General features: G+C 37.3%; 1 protein-coding gene across 1 annotated transcript; it reads right to left on the reverse strand.

Annotated features, from left to right (window-relative positions):
- Positions 1 to 297: 297 nt before the first annotated feature.
- LOC102852197 (mitochondrial intermembrane space import and assembly protein 40-like) lies at positions 298 to 720 on the reverse strand. Its single transcript, XM_006900312.1, has one exon. It carries the CDS (start codon positions 718 to 720, stop codon positions 298 to 300), a length of 423 nt encoding a protein of 140 aa, XP_006900374.1.
- Positions 721 to 20,319: the final 19,599 nt, after the last annotated feature.

Raw genomic sequence — 20,319 nt, forward strand, 5'->3', positions numbered from 1 at the left:
AACATTCTTTCAAACTGGTAAATTCAGGGCAATCTGAGAAATGAGAATTCAAAAGTGGCAGCTACTTTCACATGGGAGACACATATACAACCACCCATTTCAGTGTTTCGTTTTTTCTTCAGTGTATCTGTAAAAGGGCCCAGACCATTAATCCTGAAAATAAGTTATTTTGTACACTGCAGTGAACAGAACAAAAGAAGAAAAGACACTGTGTCTGAAAATGACTTAAAGGTGTTTTGAAATAGGTTCTTATCGATCTGAAATGGAAGGACTGGAGCACAGGGTCTGTGGAGTTCATTAGCTTGAGCTCTCCTCTGTTTTAGCTGCAGTAGTCTCAGTTGGAGCTGTTTCCTCTAAACCTTCTGGCTTCTTTTCGTCATTGTCATCATCCTCTTCCTCCTGGGGATGGAGGTCTGGATATTTTTGCATGCATTCCTGCACGGCCCAGAACTGGCCTACATAGTCTGACCCCTTGACATCCTCTGTGCTATAATGGAAGCAGGAGAAGGCTGACTTTGACTGCTCCCCACAGGGGCCACTGGCTATTCCTCCAAGGCATGGGCAGCTCCAGTTAATGTCTCCATTTAGCAGTATCAATCCATGCTCCTTATTTGGCTCATTGGGGTGATCAGCCACCAGCTCCGTATTGCTTGGAGTTTCATGGTCCTCTTTGGTCACAAATATGATTCTACCCTTTACTTCTTGCCGGCAGCAGGCCATGGCGGCACCCAGCACTTGGACTCGATGGTAGAAACAGCAATGGTACCTCTATGCTGTGACCTTTCCTCAGGTAGGGCGAGTGACTCTTCTTTATTCTTAAACAATGTGTAGATTTTGTTAGCAAAAAGAGAACTATAGTCTCTTACATGTTACTCAAAATGTATAATTAAGTCAATAAGTAAATTAAGGCTTATTACTCATGCACTGAAGTATTAATTTAAATAGCTATTGAGCCCCTACTACCAGGCTTGGCATTGTAGAAAATATAAAAATTCATTGGACATGTTTCTTACTCTTGAAATAACACACACAAAAAAGGTAAGATGTAGGGCGAGCTCTGGCCTAGTGGCAAGAAGCTGCACTATAATCCCAGAGGTTCATGGTTTGAATCCACCAGATGCTCTGCTGCAGAAGGAGGGAAAATCTCCTCCTGTTCCAGTCAGATCTGATTTGATGATATACACACACACGAAATAATAGTGTTTTTTTTAAGTTAAAAAAAAAGAAAAGGTAAGATGTGTATTCAAATACCCATCAAAGTTGAATAAATGTATCAATTAAAATACAATAAATTAAATGGTATGAGTATTCAAAGGAGAAAGAAATTTTACATTTTTTTAAAGAAAGACTGTATTTGAATAACATGTCCCAATGGAAGAGAAGAGCATGAACAAAGACCATATTCACAATATGTCAAGCAGTCCTATTAGTTTTTGCAGTGTTCCATCAAATTGGAACTGACTCATAACTGACGCCGCAGAGGATTTTCAAAGACAATATGCCATACAAGAGGAGATTGCCCATCCTTTTTCCCTAAGAGAACTGGCTGGCAGATTCAAACCATGTGCCTTTGAAATTCTATCACACCTTTTTACCACTCTGTCACCAAAGCTCCATAACAGAATGAAGCATAAACCTATTATTACTGAGTCAATTTCATCTCATAGTGGCCCTGTAGGGCAGAGTATAATTGCTCCACAGGGTTTCCATAGCTGCAGAAATGAATTTATCTAGGAGAAAGGAGAGCCAGAATTCTCCTTTGAAACAAGGATTATAAAAATTCACCTTGCTTACTTTGGACACATTATTATATTCGAAGGAACGAAACCCAGGAGAATCTATGCTTGGTAAAGTAGGGAACAAAGATGTAAAAGAACCCGAATTGTAATAGACTGACCCAGTGACCACAACAAATATCTCAAACCTATTTACTGTTAGAGAATGGAACAGGAAGGACACAGTGTCACCATGAGTTGGAACAGATTTAACTATACCTTGAGAGCTCCTAACAGCAACAACAACACATGTTTATAAAAGAAGATTATCACAGGCTTATTTATAGAGCAGCTGCTGGATTTGAACCTTTGGCATTTTGATTGGCAGTTAAGAACATTAGCCACTGCATCAACAGGTTTTTATAAAGTGAGATTGAAATGGTGTGTGGAGCCAGATTGTGGGCAGTTATTAGTACCAGGCTAAGGATTCCAAAATCATGCATTATTAACCCAGTACCATGGAGTTAGTTCCTACTCATAATGATCATCAAGTTTCCAAGGCCATATATCTTTCTAGTAGGAAGTTGCCCATTTTTTGAACTATAGATATTTAGGGTAGCAGCACAAAACATAAAGCACTACACCACTAAAGTTCCTTCACACTTTTATTAGTCATGGAAAAACTAATGAAGTTTTCAAAATGGAAAACAGTATGTTCAGAGCAGTGGTATGTGGAATTTATGTTTTCACAGAAATGTTCATGGTTACAACCTACACAAAAGACCTTCAATTCATTGATCTGAACACATATTTTTCAATGGACAGTCAAGTTTGTGAAAGCATTGCCTTAGGATATAACTATTCAGCTCACAAGGACCTCACTCAACTACCTGTTTCACAATTTGCAAGTCTCAATACAAAAACAAAAGCAATCATGATGTCTATCTGAGCCCAAGAACCTGTGCAATTCTACAAACACATAGTTATAAAACAGGCTCTACCTCTCATCTTCTGCAAATAATCATTATTAGCCCAATCCAGGTGAGGGCTTTTGGACGCCATAGTTGATTTTTTTTAACTATCCCAAGACTCTTTGTCCATTAGTATGTACCAAGACATATAGTAATCTGCTCAGCATTATATTAAGACATCTGAGACTGGGGGAGGGACCATAATGTGCTCTAGTACATGCAGATAGTAGGATTTTGAGATATAATTCTGGCTCTGATAGCTTAGTGGTAAGAAATTTGGCTGCCAACACAAAGACATGTAATTTGAATTCACCCACTGCTCTACAGGAGAAAGATGGGAAATCCACTCCCTCTGAAAACCCACTGGAGAGTCAGCTATGAGTTGGTTCTAATTCTATGATATACAACAACTACAACTGTTCTCTAGAACCAGAATTCTGTCTTCCGATGTACTTTGGTCATAAAATTAATTGTATGTACTTACATAAAATTTATAATAAGACTCAATATTCAATTTATCCTATGAAATGTAACAATTGATGCTTTTTAAAAAATTTTATTATTTGTGTGTGTGTGTGTGTGTGTGTGTGTGTGTGTGTACCATCAAATCAAATCTGACTGGTACAGGAGGAGATTGTCTCTCCTTCTCCAGCAGAGCATCTGGTGGATTCAATCTGCATACCTCTGGGATTGCAGTGCAGCTTCTTGCCATTAGACCACCACAGCTCACAAATGATGCTGGTTTTGTAAATGTTATATCTGTGCCATCCATAAGACACTTTCCAGGAAAGTTGTAGAGTTACACCACCTGCCCAATGACGGCAATTCTCTAGCTGCTTGAATCAATCAGTGGTTCTTCAAGAGAGCTAAGCAATCTCTTCTGATGTTCTTTACAGTCTCCAAAAATCCACTTGAAGATGAACTGAGAGGGTTCTGACTTGATACCAATGAGTTTGAGTTGTTGTTTTGTTTTTGTATCTTTAATTACTAAGTAACAGTCTTGTTGGCATTCAGCAGTAAACTTTTTTAATTTTTTAAAAAATTATTTTATATTAGTTTGCATACAAAATTTATAAACATTGTGTTTCATTCATATAAATTGCATTTAACATATTGCTTCATTCATATTGTGTTTCATTCGATCAGTCCCATACATGATTTTATAAAATCAATCCCCATCAATCTATGCCCACTGTTACTCTGTCTTTTCAGGTGCCCACTGGATCTTTCTTGATTACTTCATCACTTCCTTTCACCCATCAAACTCTGTGATGATTTTCCGTAAGTCTCTCCTTCCCCTTTCCTTCCCTCTTTGGACCCTTGTACGCATCCTGCTAGTCATTCTTCTATCTTTATAATAATGGTCTTATATAGTCTCTGTGAGTCTGAGTTAGTTCACTCAGCATAATGCTCTCTAGATTCTCCAGTGTTACCTAGTATTTTCCAAAATCATTAGTTCCGAGTGCTGCATAGTATTCCATTCTGTGAATGTACCACAATTTCTCAATCCATTCGGTTGTTGATGGACATTTGGGCTGTTTTCATTTTCTCACTATTGTGAATTATACTGTATTACATCAATGTATAAATCTCCATTTGTGTATCAGTTATATATTCCTGGCAGTTAAATAACTGGGTCATCAGAATTTCTATGTTTAGCTTTTCGAAGAAACACCAGACTACTCTCCAGAGTAGTTATACCATTGTACAATCCCAACAACAGTATATTTGACCGTTCCAATCTCTCCTCATCCTCTCCAACAATTTTTGCTTGTTGTCCAGTTAAACTTTCCCACTGCTACTGGTGTGAGGTGGTATCTCATTGTGACTGTGATTTGCATCTCCATGACTGTCAGTGATTTTGAGCATTTCTTCATGTGCCTGTTAATCATCTGCATGTTTTGTTCTGTGAAAAGTCTTTCCATGGCTTTTGCCCATTTTGTAATTGGGTTGTCTTTTATCTTGTGGAAGCCCATTAATATTCTATAAACTTTCATTACATGACCCTTGTCTCAGATGTGAATGTCAATTTTTTTTCCCAGTCAACAGGTTTCTTTTCACCCAATTGGTAAAAGTTTTTATGCACATCACAATTTCATCTTTAGAAGGTCCCATTCATTCATGCTGTCCTCTCCTGGTTGTACATTTCTGGCTGCATTTGTCAGCAATTGAAACCATAGGCTAGGTTTCTATGTTTCATCACATTTTGTCTCTTATGATCTTTATGCATTTGAGCTTTATTCCTGTCTCTGATATACTTTAAGTTGATTTTTTCTATACGGAGTGAGATGTGGATCTCACTTCAGTTTTCTGCAGGCAGAGTTTTCCCAGCATTGTGTGTTGAAGAGGTTGTTATTTCCTCTTTACAAATTTTGTTTCCTTGTTGAATACTCGATTCCGTTCCATTGGTATACATGCCTGTCATTGTACCTGTACCATGCTGTTTTTGTAGTAGTTTTGGAGATCAGGGAATGCTATGTCTCCCACTTTATTTTTGTTTTTCAGAAAAGTTTTGGACACAGAGTCTCTTTCCTTTCTAAATAAACTTGCCAATTTTCTTTTCTCTTTGAAAAATAAATTTGGTATCTGTATTGGGATTATGTTAAACATGTATATTGCTTTTGATAGAACAGTCATTTTCATTATATTGAGTCTTCCTATCCATGAACAGGGTACATTTTTCACTTATTTAGATCTCTTACTGTTTCTCACAATAGTATTTTGCTGTTTTCTTTATAAGTGTCTTCTGTATCTCTAGTTAGTCATATTCCCAAGTATGTCAATTAGTGGTTGCCTATTGTAAATGGTACTGCTTTTTTAATTTCTTTTTTTGCATTTCCGTTGTTACTATAGAGTAATTCCACTGATTGTTGGATATTGATTCTGTTTCCTGCCACTCTTCTAAATTGGTCTACCGAGTTAACAGTTTTTCTGGTTGAATCCTTGGGGTTTCTGTGTACACTGTAATATCATCTGTGTACAGTGACAGTTTGAACATCTATTTGCTGATCTGCTTGCCTCTTATTTCCTTCTCCCATTATATTGCTCTAGTAAGTGCTTCCAATACAATATTAACTAGAAGTGGCAAAAGTGAGCATTTATCTGGAATCTGTTTTCAAGGAGAATACCTTTAATTTTTCTCCACTGAAAATTATGTAAGCTCTTGGTTTTGCATCTAAACTTTTCACTATGTTGAAGAAATCCCCTTCTATTCCTATTTTGCTGAGCATTTTAATCATGAAATGGATTTCGATTTTTTTAAAGGCCTTTTCTGCATTGTTAATATGTTGAATTAAGAGATTTTTTTTCTTATGTTAAATCATCCTTGCATACCTGTTTTGAATCTCACTTAGTCACAATGAATTATTTTTTATGTATTGTTGGGTTCTATTGATTACTTTTTGTTAAGGATTTTTGCATCCATATTCATAAAAGATAGTGGTCTGTAGTTTTCTTTTTTTTGGTATTGTCTTTGCCTGGTTTTGGTATTACGGTTATACTTGTTTCATAAAATGACTCTGAAAGTGTTCTTTTTCTATTTTTTAAAATAATTTAAGTAGAATTAAGTGATAGTTCTTTTCTGAATAGTTGGTAGAATTCACTTATGAAGGCATCTGGACCGGGGCTTTTTGTGGGGTAGTCTTTTTATGATCTGTTCAATTTCTTCCTTTGTGATGGGTCTGTTCAAGTGTTCTACATCTGCCTGTGTTAATCTACGTAGAGTGTGAGTTCCAAGAAATTTTTCCATTTTCTCCAGGTTTTCAAATTTATTGGAGTACAGCTCTTCTTAATATTTCCACATTAATATCATCTGGTTCTATTTTGATGACATCTGTGTCATTTCTCACTCAAGTTATTGGTATCTTCTATTTCTTTTATTTTAAGTTTACCAGTGGCTTATGGATTTTATTGACACTTTTGAAGAACCAGTTTCTGGTCTTGTTGATAATTCCAATTTTTTTCCTGTTTTCTAGCTAATTGATTTCAGCTTTTCTTCTTATAATATCCTTTCCTCCAGAGACCATGCTATTAGATTGTTGTTCTTTTTCTTTTTGATGAAAGTATTGGGATAGGTATGTCATTAAATTTGCTCTTTTCTCCTTTTTTTATGTTTGCCTATTACAATTGACTGACCCTGAGTACTTTCATAGCTATAACCCTGAAGTTTGTATTTGTTCTATTTTCCTTATCATTATGTTTTGTTTCCCTTTTTTTCTGTTTATCTTAATAATTTTAATTTTGATGATTTTCTTTTGGGGTCTAGTCTATATGGTGTTCACTGAGCTTCTTGTATATATATTCTCTCATTCTTCATTATGCCTGCGAAGTTTTCCTTTAGTAATTCTTCCACAACTTTTTCAGTGCCTTTACTTGCTTCTTCCTGTTCTGGGGTTCCAATGAAGCACATATTATTTCTCTTGACGGTGTCCCACATTATTCTTAGGGTTTTTTTTCTTTTTCCTTCCTTTTTGAGTCTGCTTTTTGCTCTAGCAGATCAGTGGTGACAATTTTGTCTTCTATTTCACTGGTTCTTTGTTCTATCTCTTCAACTCTGCTCATGTGTCCTCCATCATGTTGACAGCATCTGAAACATTGGACCTCGTATTTGGAGAGTGGTTTCTTGTTTTTCCAGTGCTACTAATGCCTCGTTTGTTTTCTCTACATTGTTCTGGACTGTTTTTGTTTTGTTTTTGGGTTTTTTTTTTCTTTTTTCAGTCCTCCTTGTTTTTGCTTGTAGTGTCCTGTAATTCTTCATGTTTGTCTTTCACCCTTTGAAAATATTCAATCATTATTCTTTTAAATTCTGTGTCAGAAAGTTCCATCAGACTTTCTGGCTTCAGGAAATCCATTGATACTGTGTCACCCTTTGGGTGTGACATCTTGCTTTGTGCTTGTGTATTGTGTGGGATAGCTTGCTTTCTTCAAGACATTGATATGTTCTTGATCTGAAGATAATGCTCTAGAGACCAATGGGGTAGCTATCCCACTTATGTTTTTCTCTGAACTTCTGACTCCAGGGAAATGTCAGTTCAGAGCCGGTGAGAGCAGCCTCTTGTAGGTAAGACAGGTCAAGGTGCTCCTGATTAAAGGCAGGTTGATTAATCAGATGTGTACACACAGGGGTGGAACCAAATGGGGTGGGCATACATGTGATTGGGGCGATCACAAGGGCAGGCCAATCACTTGAGGAACCTCATTCAGGCCTCAGTTGTCTGGGTGTGCTTACGATTGGGGTCCGTATTCAAATTTCAGCTGTCCATCTCCCACCCAGTGGTTTTCATTCATTGGTCCCTGTCCAGTGGTGCTCACGCAGTTGCCCTTGCACAGTGGCTCCTGCCCAGGAAGGGTCCTGGGTCCAAGGGGACTCAACAAGACAAAGACAGATTCCCCCTAACCCACTCGCCTCTGGCTGGTCTGCAGTGTCCACAAAAGTTCAGCCAAATTATCACTGGTCTGCTCGTTCCTGGGCAGTTGGTGTAGCCCAAGAGAGTTCAGCCAAATTCCCACCAGTGGGCTCACCCTTGGGTACTCTCCCAGATAATCAGTGGTGCCCAAGAAACCCAATTAGGATCCTACCAGCCTTTCTCATGGCAGATCAGTACCACAGCAGCTCGATTGGTGGCTTAAGACGATGGCTGGATCCACGGTGTGCCTTTGTGTGCTGACTCAGAATTGTACTGTCCACCGCTGCTGGTAGGTCTCTGTGCTGCGTGAAGGAGTCTCTAGTGGCCCTGGAGCACTGCCAGGGGTGCAGGGTTGTGGCAAGGCCACCGTAGTGTGCCAGAAGTGTGGGAGCGCTTGATGGTGGTGGGGTGGTGTCCCTGGACACGGTGCTGTGGCGGGGGTGGGGGTGCAGGGCTTGGGCAGCACTGGGAGTTAGGGGTTACAGTCTGTTCCCAGATATTAAGCTGCCAAGTAATCAGTCCTCAGCAAATAAGATTTTGTGCGCCGTTGCCCTAGTGCACCATCGCCCTTGTGCCCATTATCATTAGTTTTAAGGAATTTTTACTTCATTTTTAAATTCTTCTACAACGGATCCATAATGTTGTTGTTGTTGCTGTAGTCGTTAGGTGCCGTTAAGTAGAGTAGGACCAAAGTGACCCTATAAGCAACAGATTCGAACCCTGTCTTATCTTGTGCCATCCTCACATTGCAGCAGTCACTGTGTCAATTCACCTTGTTGAGGGTCTTTCCTTCACAGACTCTCTGCCTTTCCGAACATCATGTCCCTCTCCAAGGAATAGCACCTTCTTGCAACATGCCCATAGTATGTGAGGTTAAGCTTGCCTCCAAAGAGCACTCTGGCTGCACTTTCTCCAAGTCATTAGTTGTTCTTTTGCCAGTCCATGAGATGTTCATTCAGTACTTTCTTCAACTCCACAGTTGAAAGGTATCAATTCTTCTTTTGTCATCCTTATTCATTATCCAGCTCTCACACAAATAGCAAGTGATTGGAAAGACTATAGCCTGAAACAGATGCACTTTATTCCTCAAACTGTTATCATTACTCCTCAGTAATTGGAGAGATCCCTACTGCAGAATTTCCCAGTACAATATGTCTTCTAATTTCCTGATTGCTGATATTAAGGGTGTTGCTGATACCAAGTAAGATGTTGTTAAAAGTTTTAGTCTTTTCTCCATCTATCATGATGTTGCAAATCAGTCTAGGGACAAGAATTTTTGTTTTCTTTACATTCAGATGCAATCCATATTGAAGGCTGTATTTTTAATCTTCTATACCAAGTGCTTCAAATCCTCCCAGACATTTAATTACGTTTATGCAAAATCTATATATAGACCACGAGGCTGTAGTGCAAACAACAGAGCAAGGGAACATTACATGGTTTAAAATTAAGAAGGGAGTGTGTCAGGGTTGTATTCTCTCTCCATCCCTATTCAATCTATATGTTGAGCAAATTATTTGAGAATCTGGAGTCTGAAAAATAATGTGGCATTGAGACCTGACGCAGGCTCATCCACAATCTGTGTTATGCAGATGACACAATCATGCTTGCTGAAAGTGAGGAGAGCTTCAAGTCGTGTTCTAGCTTCTGTTAATGTCTAATTTTATGGCATTGTGGTCTAAGAAGATACTTCATATTATTTCAATGTTTTTTAAACTTTCTTGAGGCTTGATTTCTGTTCTAATGTATGATCAATTCTAGATAATTTACCTTGTGGACTTGAGAATAAAGATAGAGACTTTTAATTGGTTGGAGTCTCCTGAATACATCGATAAGGTTGAGTTAGCTGATTGTATAGTTTAGATCTTCTGCATCTTTGTTCAGTTTCTTTTGAGTTGATGAGAGTGGTATGTTAAAGTCTCCTGCCACTACTGTGGTGCTATTTCTTTCTCCAAGTTGTTTTATGTATTTTGCAGGTCTGTCCTTTGGTTCATAAGTGTTGACCAAAGTTATGTCTTCTTGATCTATTGTTCCTTTTATCTTTACATAGTGCCCTTTTTTCTCTTTTATGGTGGTTTTCATCCTGAAGTCTATTTTATCAGAAACTAGTCTTGTCACTCCTGTTTTATTAAGGGTGTCATCTTCTCCAAATTACTGAGGAGTAATGATGTCAGTTGGAGGACTAAGATGTGTCTAATTAAGTCCATAGTCTTTCTGATAACTTGCTATGCATCTGAGAGCTGGACAAAGAATAAGGATTACAGAAGAATTGATACCTTTGAGCTGTGGTGTTGGAGAAAAGCACTGAATATCCCATGGACAGCCAAAAGAACAAAAATATATGTCTTGGAGAAGGTGAAGCCAAAGTGCTCTTTGGCGGCAAGAATGATGAGGCTTTAAATGAATGTACCATAATTTCTCAATCCATTCAAATGTCATTGAACATCTGGTCTGTTTCCATGTTCTTGTGATGGTGAATAATGCTGCTGTGAACACTGGTGTACAAGTCTCCATTTGAGCCTCAGTTCTCATTTTCTTGGGGTATATGTAAATCAGTGAAATAGCTGGGTCATATGGAATTTCTATGTTCATCTTTTTGAAGAAGCAACAAACTGACATCCAGGATGGTTGTACCATTTTACAATCCCACCAACAATGTATAAGAAATTATGATACATTCATACAATGAAATACTGTATAACACACAAGAGTAATTACTTTAAAAAATATATTTATTGTTTTACAGCATATTTCCCCATTTCATTTTCCCCATTCATTCATTGTTACACATTTTCTCCCTGCCCACCCCAACCCTAGTTTGCTTTTCTCTTTGAAAAGAAAAAAAAATTCTTTCATTGTTATAGAATCCCCCCAAACCCCAAGTCCACACTCCACTTTGCTATGCATTTCTTTTTCTGGAATCTTTTCATAAAAATAATACCTAATCCTATATTCCTTTTAAACAGCTCTCTCCCTCATCTGTTTCAACGCAGTATGCATTATTTATCCCCTCTTTTTTTAGGGTCCCCCCAATCCTGATGTCAGTCCCGTTTTATAGCAGTGGCCCTATGCAATATTTGCCCTTTTGTGACTGAGAAATTTCACTCAGTATAGTGTCCTCCAGGGTGACCCATTTTTTATATTTCATTAGTTACTTTTTTTCAGTGTAGTGTAGTATTCCATTGTGTGAATATACCATACCATTTGTTTGTCGATGGGCACTTGGGTTGTTTCCAACTCTTTGCTTTTGTGAAAAAAGCCACAATAAACATGAGTGTGCATATATGTGCTTGGGTAGCTGTTACAGTTTCTTTGAGTAGTGGAATTGCTGGGTCAAATGGTATTTCTATTTACAACTTTTTGAGAAAGTGCCATATGTTATTCCGTAGTGGTTGCACCATTTTATACTCCTATCAACAGTGAATAAGGGTTCCAGTTTCTCCACAACCTCACCAGGATTTGCTGTTTGCTGCTCTGTTGAATTTTGCTATTCTTACTGGGGTGAGATGATAGCTCACAGTTGTTTTGATGTTTGAGACCAACTTTCCCTTGCTGCTTCTCTCTCTCACTCTTAGAAGAATCGGTGTCTCCAGGCTCTCAGGTTTTCAGTAGCCTGATGGGAATTTCTCCTACATACATTCTCCTCTTCTAAAGTTTGTAATTGTCCTTGGTGGCACTTATGTGCAGGCAGCTAGAGGCTACTTTCCCTCTAGCTGCTGCACTCTCTCTCTCATGAGCTGAAGGAAATGAAAAGAAGGAGGAGGAGGAGAAGAAAAAGCAGGGAGGAAACTAAAAGAAATGAACAGAAGACTTCAAAAGGCAGCACTACAAGATAAAGCAAAATGTTATGAAAGAATATGCAAAGAACTAGAGCTGGAAAATGAAAAAGTAAATCTAACCAGAAGCCTAAAGGATCTATTCAAAGAAAATTACAAGATATTGCTACAAGAAACAAAAAGAAACCTGGAGACGTGAAAGAATATCCCTTGCTCATGGATAGGAAGACTCAATATTGTGAAAATAGCAATAATACCAAAGGCAATTTGCATGTTCAATGCAATCCCAATACAAATACCAATTTCATTCTTCAATGAGATGGAAAAGGAAATCTCCAATTTCATTTAGAATGGAAAGAGGCCTTGAATTAAGCAAAACACTCCTTAAAAAATGAAACAAGGTAGGAGGCATGTAACTCCCTGATTTCAAATCCTACTACACTGCCATGGTGGTCCTGACAGTGTGGTACTGGTGCAATGAGAGACACATAGATCAATGGAATAGATTTGGGAACCTAGAAATCAGCCCACCTACCTACAGTCAACTGATTTTTGACAAGAAGATGAAATCAATTAAGTGGGTAAATGACAGCTTTTTAAACAAATGGTGTTGGAAGATAGTTTTCTTCAGAAAACTCATGCAAGATCCACACCTCACTCAATACACAAAACCTAACTCAAAGTGGATCAATGGCCTAGGGCTAAAACCAAGGACTATAAACTTCCTTAGAGAAAAACTTGGAAGAACTCTAGAAGTCCTAATACACAACATGAACAGTCTTCCAAGCATCCTGAAAAACCTAACTAGGAGAGGATAAAATAGATGAATGAGTGTGACCTTCTAAGAATCAAATCCCTATGCACATAGAAAAACTGTTCCAACAGGGTAAAAAGAGAAGCCACAGACTGGGAAAATATATTTGGTAATGACATGTGTTATAAGGGATTTCTATTTAGAATTTATAGAATTCTTGATTGCCACAACAAGATTAAGGTAAACAGCCTTTTGCAAAATGGACAGAGGATATGAACAGACACTTCCACCAAAGAAGACATTCAGATGGCAAACAGACACATTAAGAAGTGTTCAAAATTCCTAGCTCTAAGAGAGATGAAAAAGGAGAACTTGCTTTGCATTTCTCAGGCTAAAAGAACTGAAAAATAAAGTCAAAGCTTTGAGATACAATAACAAATGATCCAGGAAGAAGATGGAAAGAATACACTGAAACGCTGTACCAAAAAGAATTGAAGAACAGATAACTATTTCAGGCAACAGCATATAATTAATATCCAGTGGTATTGAGAGAAGTTTAAGCTGCCTTTACAGTATTAGCCAAAAATAAGTTCCCAGGAAATGATAGAATATAAATTGATGTGTTTCAACAAATAGAGAGCAGTCCTAGACATGCTCACCAAACTATGGCAAGAAATGTGGAAAACATTCCATATTTGTTCCCATTCTCAAAAAATGTAATCCAACAGAATCTGGAAATTAATGAACACTTCCATTAATATCACGCATAAGTACATTCCTGCTGAAGATTATTTAAAAACAAAATGGCTAGAACAATATATCAACTAGGAACTGCCAGAAATTCAGGCTAGATTTAGAGGATGCTGCAACATGGGGAATACTGTTCATGTCAGGTGCATTTGGCCTGAAAGCATAAAATACAACAAGGATATCTATATGTGTTTTATTGACTATGCAAAGGCTTTTAATTGTATGGATCATTACAAATTATAAATAATATTTAGAAGAATGGGAATCTCAGAAAACTTAATTGTGCTCATGCCAAACTTAGGCCTAGACCAAGAAGCTCTTGTCCAAATAGAGAAAGGGAACACAACATGGTTTAAAATTAGGAAAGGTCTGTTCCAAGCATGTATCTTTTCTCCATAACTATTCAATCTTTATGGAGAACAAATTATTTCATAAGTTGGACTGTAAGAAGATGTGGCATCAAAATTGAAGAAGATCCATCAACAACCTGCATAATGTAATGACACAACTTTGCTTGATGAAAGTGAGGAGGACTAGAAACACTTGCTGCAGAGAATCAACGTCTGCAGTCTTCAAAACAAAACAAAAATCCTCATCACTGGGCTAATACACAACACCATGCGAGGTGGAGAAGAAACAGAAATTGTCAGTGGTTTCCTCTTGCTTGGATGCACAACCAAAAGCTAGAGAAGATCAGGAGATGGATTGCAATGGGAAGGTCTGCTGTCAGGGACCCCTTCAAATGTTGAAAATCAATGAAGTCAGTTTGAAGACTAAGATATACTTGATCTACATCATCATATTTTCAATTACTTGCTTTGCCAGAGAAAGCTTGACAGTAAATAAGGATGACAGAAGGAGAATCAATGCTTTTGCTTTGTGGCATTGGAGAAGAGTACTTAATACTGCACGGACTTCCAAAATAACAAAAAATATGTTGGGAAAAGCACCATCAGGGTTCTCCTTAGAGGAAAAGATAATGAAACCTCATCTTACATACCTTAGGTATGTTGTAAGGATGGGCCAGTACTTATTAAGAGACATCATGCTTAGAAAATGGAGGATAAGCAAAGGAAATAAAAACTCTCATTAAGATGAACTGACACAGTGACTTGACGCATTGGGCTTGACCATCCCTGGATGGTAGGAATGGTATAGAATAAAGAAGAGTTTACATATATTGCTTAGAAGTTGGGTCTATTCAACTCAAGGACACTTAACAACAACAACAACTAATTGCCACTGAATTAGAACTTACTCATAGCTAAATTTTCAGCATGTTTTCAGAGGCTATAAATCACATGATAGGAGATTGTGCATCTTTTTTTGTGTGGCGCTATTGGTGGATATGAAACACTAAAGAGATGCCACCTTTGGGGTAGCAATACAACTCCCCAAGTACTAGACCACCAGAGCTCTAATGTTAATTTAATCCCTTATTCAATCCCATAGAGTGAGAACTGACTCATTGGTGATAGTCCAGTAGATTTTAAGGAGATGCAAATTGCACAGGAAAGAATTGTCGATCTTTCCTCCTGTGCAGCAAACAGTAGATATGAATTACCTGCTTTTGGATTTGCAGTGCAAGTTCTTATACACTAGCCCACCAGATCACTCTAATGCTAATTAAACATCTAAAGGAAGTTCATGTTTCTGGTGAAATGGCCATTATGTCGTAGCTGTTTATTTCTTTGTCTGTGTTCCCCACTTTACTGAAAACTCTTTGAAGAAGAGAGGATATATTATTCACAATATGCCCCTATTACCAGGAACAAAGCAAATCAAACTCAATGCCATCCTGTCCGAAACAATTCATAGCTGATGCTCCAGCAAGATTTTGGAGGCTGTAAATTATACAAGACGATATTTGCCCATCTTTCTCTCACTGTTGGTGAGTTCCAGCTTCTGAAGAGGTGTCACCCTTGGGTAAGCATCATAATTCCCTACATACAATGTCACCAGAGCTTCTGAAATATAGTCAGATACCATAAATTTGGGGGAAGAAGTGAATTAATCTATACTGCATAGCAACATATAAGTCATACCACTTGAAAATTTTAAGTCCAATAACTAATAACTTCATACATAATAAAAACAATTATTATTAAAATCTAAATAATGGAATACAATTAGAGCCAAAGCTTTTTTAGTTATACCACAAATAATTTTATTTTTCAGTTAATTTTAGTTTGTCTTCATCTATTTTTAAGAGAAAGAGACAAATTTCCAGTACAATCTTTGTATCTGAAGCATTTGTAAGTAAAGTTAAAAACAATGAACCCCAAACACCAAAGGAATAGTCTCAAAGATCACTTGTTTGGTGTTTTTAATATACAAATTGCTTATCATGTGTTCAAGATTCTTCCTGAGAGATGAGACTACTAAATATCTTATTATTCATACTGAAACATAAAACACACCAATAATTTAGGGTTTCTTTAGTTCCTCTAATTTCCATGATTACTCAAAAGCTTTGCAGATAACATATTTTTTAATATCCTCAAAAGGGGAAAAAATCTTATTTTTTAGTCTGAGAAACTGTATTAATATCAGGAAAATGACATAATTCCATACTTAGTGGGACAAAAAGAAAGAAAATTATAGTGTTGGTTGATAAAATTGAACTTACTATCAGGGCCTTAGATTTTACTATTTATAATGAGACCACCATAGTGGCATTTCTCTGAACAAAACATGTAAAAAATTCAAGCAGAAACAGTAAAGGAGCCAATGAGTTACTCTTGGGGATGTTAAAAAAGAAAATATATCTGCAAGACTATTAAGTAATCAGGGCAATTAGAGGAATTAAAGAAGAGTTGTTATTTTTTAAATCCAATGTAATTAAGATACTATTATATTATCATCACCTAAAAGTAAAAATGAAAGTAAAAAAAAATATGATGTCATGTGCACTGTGTGAGGTCAGGAAATTAATTACTACTTCAAACATCCTCAAGTAAACAGAGTGTCCAAGACTTCATCACCTTCCATATTCTAAATTTAAAAGTTTGGCAAGTATTCAGCATTTTCTCAGCTGAGCAGTGAGAGAATCTTCATGCCCAGGATTCTGATAAGTCTGAAGCTGATTCATTCATCCCAGAACAAGCAACTGTATCTGCCCTATGAGTATGCCAAGCTGTCAACTCAGATAGCTGTCATTGTCTTTCACTCTCTGATGCAAATGAACAAATCCCTTTCAATTTTACTTTTCTTTTTTTTCAGGATTAATTCTGTCTTATGCCTCCATTAACTCTCTCATAGAAATAAAATTTTCCCACAGTAATTAAAAGTGACAAACTGGCAATATTCTTATGGCTTGCACTTATGTGGAGAACTATGATTTCATTCAATCATGAGTCAAGTACAGTAAAAGATAGTTGACAAATATTTTCATGGATCAAATCCTTGTTGTACTTTATTGTGTTTATCACGCATTAAGATTTATTTTGAATGGCACTTACTGATAAGATGCAACTAGCAATAAGAAGAAATAGCTGCAAATATCCATTAAAAACTAGAATGTAATATTTGTAATATGAATGTAGGGAAATTGGAAGTTGTAAAAAACTAAATGCAACCTTTAAAGATACTCTAGGCAATAGTAAGCTGAAGTAGGTTTGTACTGACCATTTTGAATCTGATAATCATGTCTTTCCTCAAATCCATCACTATCAAGTCAGAAATGACTTATAGATTGTCCTCCCTTGGGTTTCTGAGGCTGTAAATCACATGAAACTTCTGCCCATCATTCTCTTAGAGAGCCACTGGTGAATTAAAAACAACAGAGAAGTGATGTCATTGAGTTAGTAGCACAACTCAATGCACTGCACTGCAAGAGCTTCCTACTATACAAGGAATGACCGATTATAGAGGGATCATATCACATTTATTGCAAAAAAATCAAAATCTACCTTGAAATAGTTTGCTGTTAGACATTATAATATTCAGATACTTACATGGAAGTAAAGTGATTATCATTCAAATATATGTACAATTTACTAACGCCCAATATGGAAAAAGAATTAATATTTTCACCAACTCCTAAAGTCTGAAAAAGAGCTAATATGCAATCAAAATACCTTGATAATTACTGATGACTGGAATGTAGAAATTAGAAACAAAGAAGGATCAATTGTTAGATTACAGGGTCTTGATAATAGAAATGACAATAGACATCGATGCTAGAATTGTAAAAGATGAAGGACATATCAACTGGAAATACTTTCTTTAATATAACAAAATGGCAACTATTGTTGTATGTGCCATAAAGTCAACTACTACTCATAGCAACCTTATGAACTATAGCTCTAAATCCTGTCCTACCCTGAGCCAACCTCACCGCATCTGACACATCTGACCCAATTGCCACATTCACTGAGTCAGTCTGTCTCACCCAGGGTTTTCTTCTCCTATGTGGACCCTCCAACTTTCCAAGCATGATGTCCTCCTCCAAGGAAACATGCTTAAAGTCTATGAGATGGAGTTTCAAAATCCTTGCCTACAAATAAAAACCTAGTTTTACTGTCTCCAGGATAGAACTGTTTATCCTCTTGGAAGTCAATTGTATATTCAATTCTCTTCTACCGCACCACAACTCAAAGACATCAATTCCTCTTCTGTCATACTTAGTCACTGCCCAGCTATCTTATATATCAAGCAATTGAAAAGACCATGCCTAGTCTTCTTAATATCTAGACAGATACTGAATATTCCATTAACTGCCAAAAGAAAAAAACAAATATGTCTTGGAGAAAGTGAAAACAAGGTGCTCCTTTGAAGCCAAGATGGTGAAACTTAGCCTTACATACTTTGGTCATATTGTTAGAAGAGGCCTGTCCTTGGAAAAAGACATTATACTTGGAAAGGTGCAGGATAAGCAAAAGAGACCTTCAACAGTATGGATTACACAGTGACTATAACAATAGACTCAACATATTAGAAGTTGAGAATAAGATGCAGCTTCAGATCTGTTGTTCATAGGGTCACGATGCATTGTGGAATCACTGACATTTAGTGACCACAGCAACGTGGAAAGAGATGGTGGAGAAACTCAACATCATCAGTCTGAGCAAGGCTAGGAGAACAACTGCAGAACTATAAATTACTTACATGCAAGATCAAGTTGAAGATGTTTTTAAGGACTCATTTTTTTAGGAGTGGATGTCCAGTCCTAGCAAGTCCTGCTTCCTTATCTATAGTAAGATAGAAATGCCACTGAAACTTCTCCACTATATATTAAAAATAGTGGTGACAGAGATTCCAGCATCACAGTAACTAATATTCAAATTGCTACAGTATGACAAATTGTAGACCAGTTAGTTGGTTTCTCCTTGAAGGCTAGGATTTTGAAGCTTCATCTCACATCTTCCTTGGAACGGTGGAGGAACAATGCAAGAGAAGATGACAACAGATGAGATGGATTGATACAGTAACTGCAGATGTGTCAGAGTCAGTGAGACTGGCTCAGGACAAGGCAGGCTTCAAAGCTGTTGTACATAGGGTCACAATGAGTCACAGGAGACTGGACAGCACATAATAACAAAACAAGTTCTGAATAGCCATTGGTAAGATCCTTTTATTTGGTTAAATAAATATCAATAGTGAATGTGGGATTATTTTTGTTATGTGCCTTCAAGTCAGAACTGACTATAGCTGACCCTCCAGTGGATTTCCAGAACAGTAAATCACACAGGAGGAAATTGACTGTGCTTTTCCTGCAGAAAAACTGGTCAATTCCAACCACATGACTTTAAGACTGAAGTGCAGCTTCTTACCACTAGGCCACCAGAGTTCTCTAGTTCAGATTATTTTTTTAAAGTCATACTATTTATGTAAGAAGAATTCAAGATATTAAAGAGCTGATCAGATGATTTCAAAAGGCAGAGTGGGAAGACACAGTAAAATATTACAATGAAATATGCAAGGAGCTGGAGTCCAAAAATCAAAAGGGCTGAACTCACTCAGCATTGCTTAAGCTCAAATAACTGAAGAACAATTTCAAACCTCGAGTTGCTATACTTAAAGATACTTTAGGCAGAATATTAAATGATCTAGGAATTATTAAAAGAAGATGGGAAGATAAAAAAATAAATGAAGATGGAAAGAGTATACAGAGTCACTGTACTGAAAGGACTTGGTAGACACAGAAGAATTTCATGAAACAACATATGAGCAAGAGCCTATGGTGATGAAAGAAGAAGTTCAAGCTGCTTTAAAGGAATTGGCAAAAAAAATAAGGCCCCGTGAATTGATGGTATACCACTTGATTTATTTCAACTAACAGATGCTGCCCTATATATGCTCACTAAGTTGTGTCAAGAAATCTGGAGGACAACCACTTGGTCAACTGATTGGAAGAGATCTATATTTGTTCCCACTCCAAAGAAAGATGACTTAACAGAGTGTGGAAATGATCAAACAATATCATTTATATCACATGCAAGCAAGATTCTGCTGAAGATTCTCCAAAAATGACTGGAACAGCACATCACCAGAGAACTGCCAGAAGTGCATGCTGGGTTTAGAAGGGGTCGTGGTACTAGGGATATTGTAGCTAATATTAGATGGATCTTGGCTGAAAACACTAAGTGCCAGAGGAATGTCTATCTGTGTTTCTTTGATTATGCAAGGGCATTTGCCTGTGTGGATCACAACAAACTATGGCTGACTCTCAGAAGAAACGGAATCCCAGAATACTTGATCATGCTAATGCAAAACATATACTTGGACCAGGAGGCATGCATCAGGATAGAACAAGGAAACACTGCATGGTTCAAAATTGGGAAGGGTATAAGCCAGGGATATGTCCTATCTCTATACCTTTTCAACCTATATGCAGAATAGATTATCTGGGAGACTGGGCTGTATGAGGAGAAGTGTGGCATCAGGATTGGAAGAAGATTTATCAACAATCTTCATTATGCAGATGGCACAAGCCTGCTTGCTGAA

The sequence above is a fragment of the Elephantulus edwardii genome, unplaced genomic scaffold (assembly GCF_000299155.1).
Source record: "Elephantulus edwardii isolate Elephantulus edwardi_28Jun2011 unplaced genomic scaffold, EleEdw1.0 scaffold00280, whole genome shotgun sequence".
NCBI lineage: Eukaryota > Metazoa > Chordata > Mammalia > Macroscelidea > Macroscelididae > Elephantulus > Elephantulus edwardii.

Coding starts and splice junctions, on each gene's coding strand:
- LOC102852197 (XM_006900312.1), bottom strand. CDS start 720: ATGGCCTGCTGCCGGCAAGAAGTAAAGGGTAGAATCATATTTGTGACC.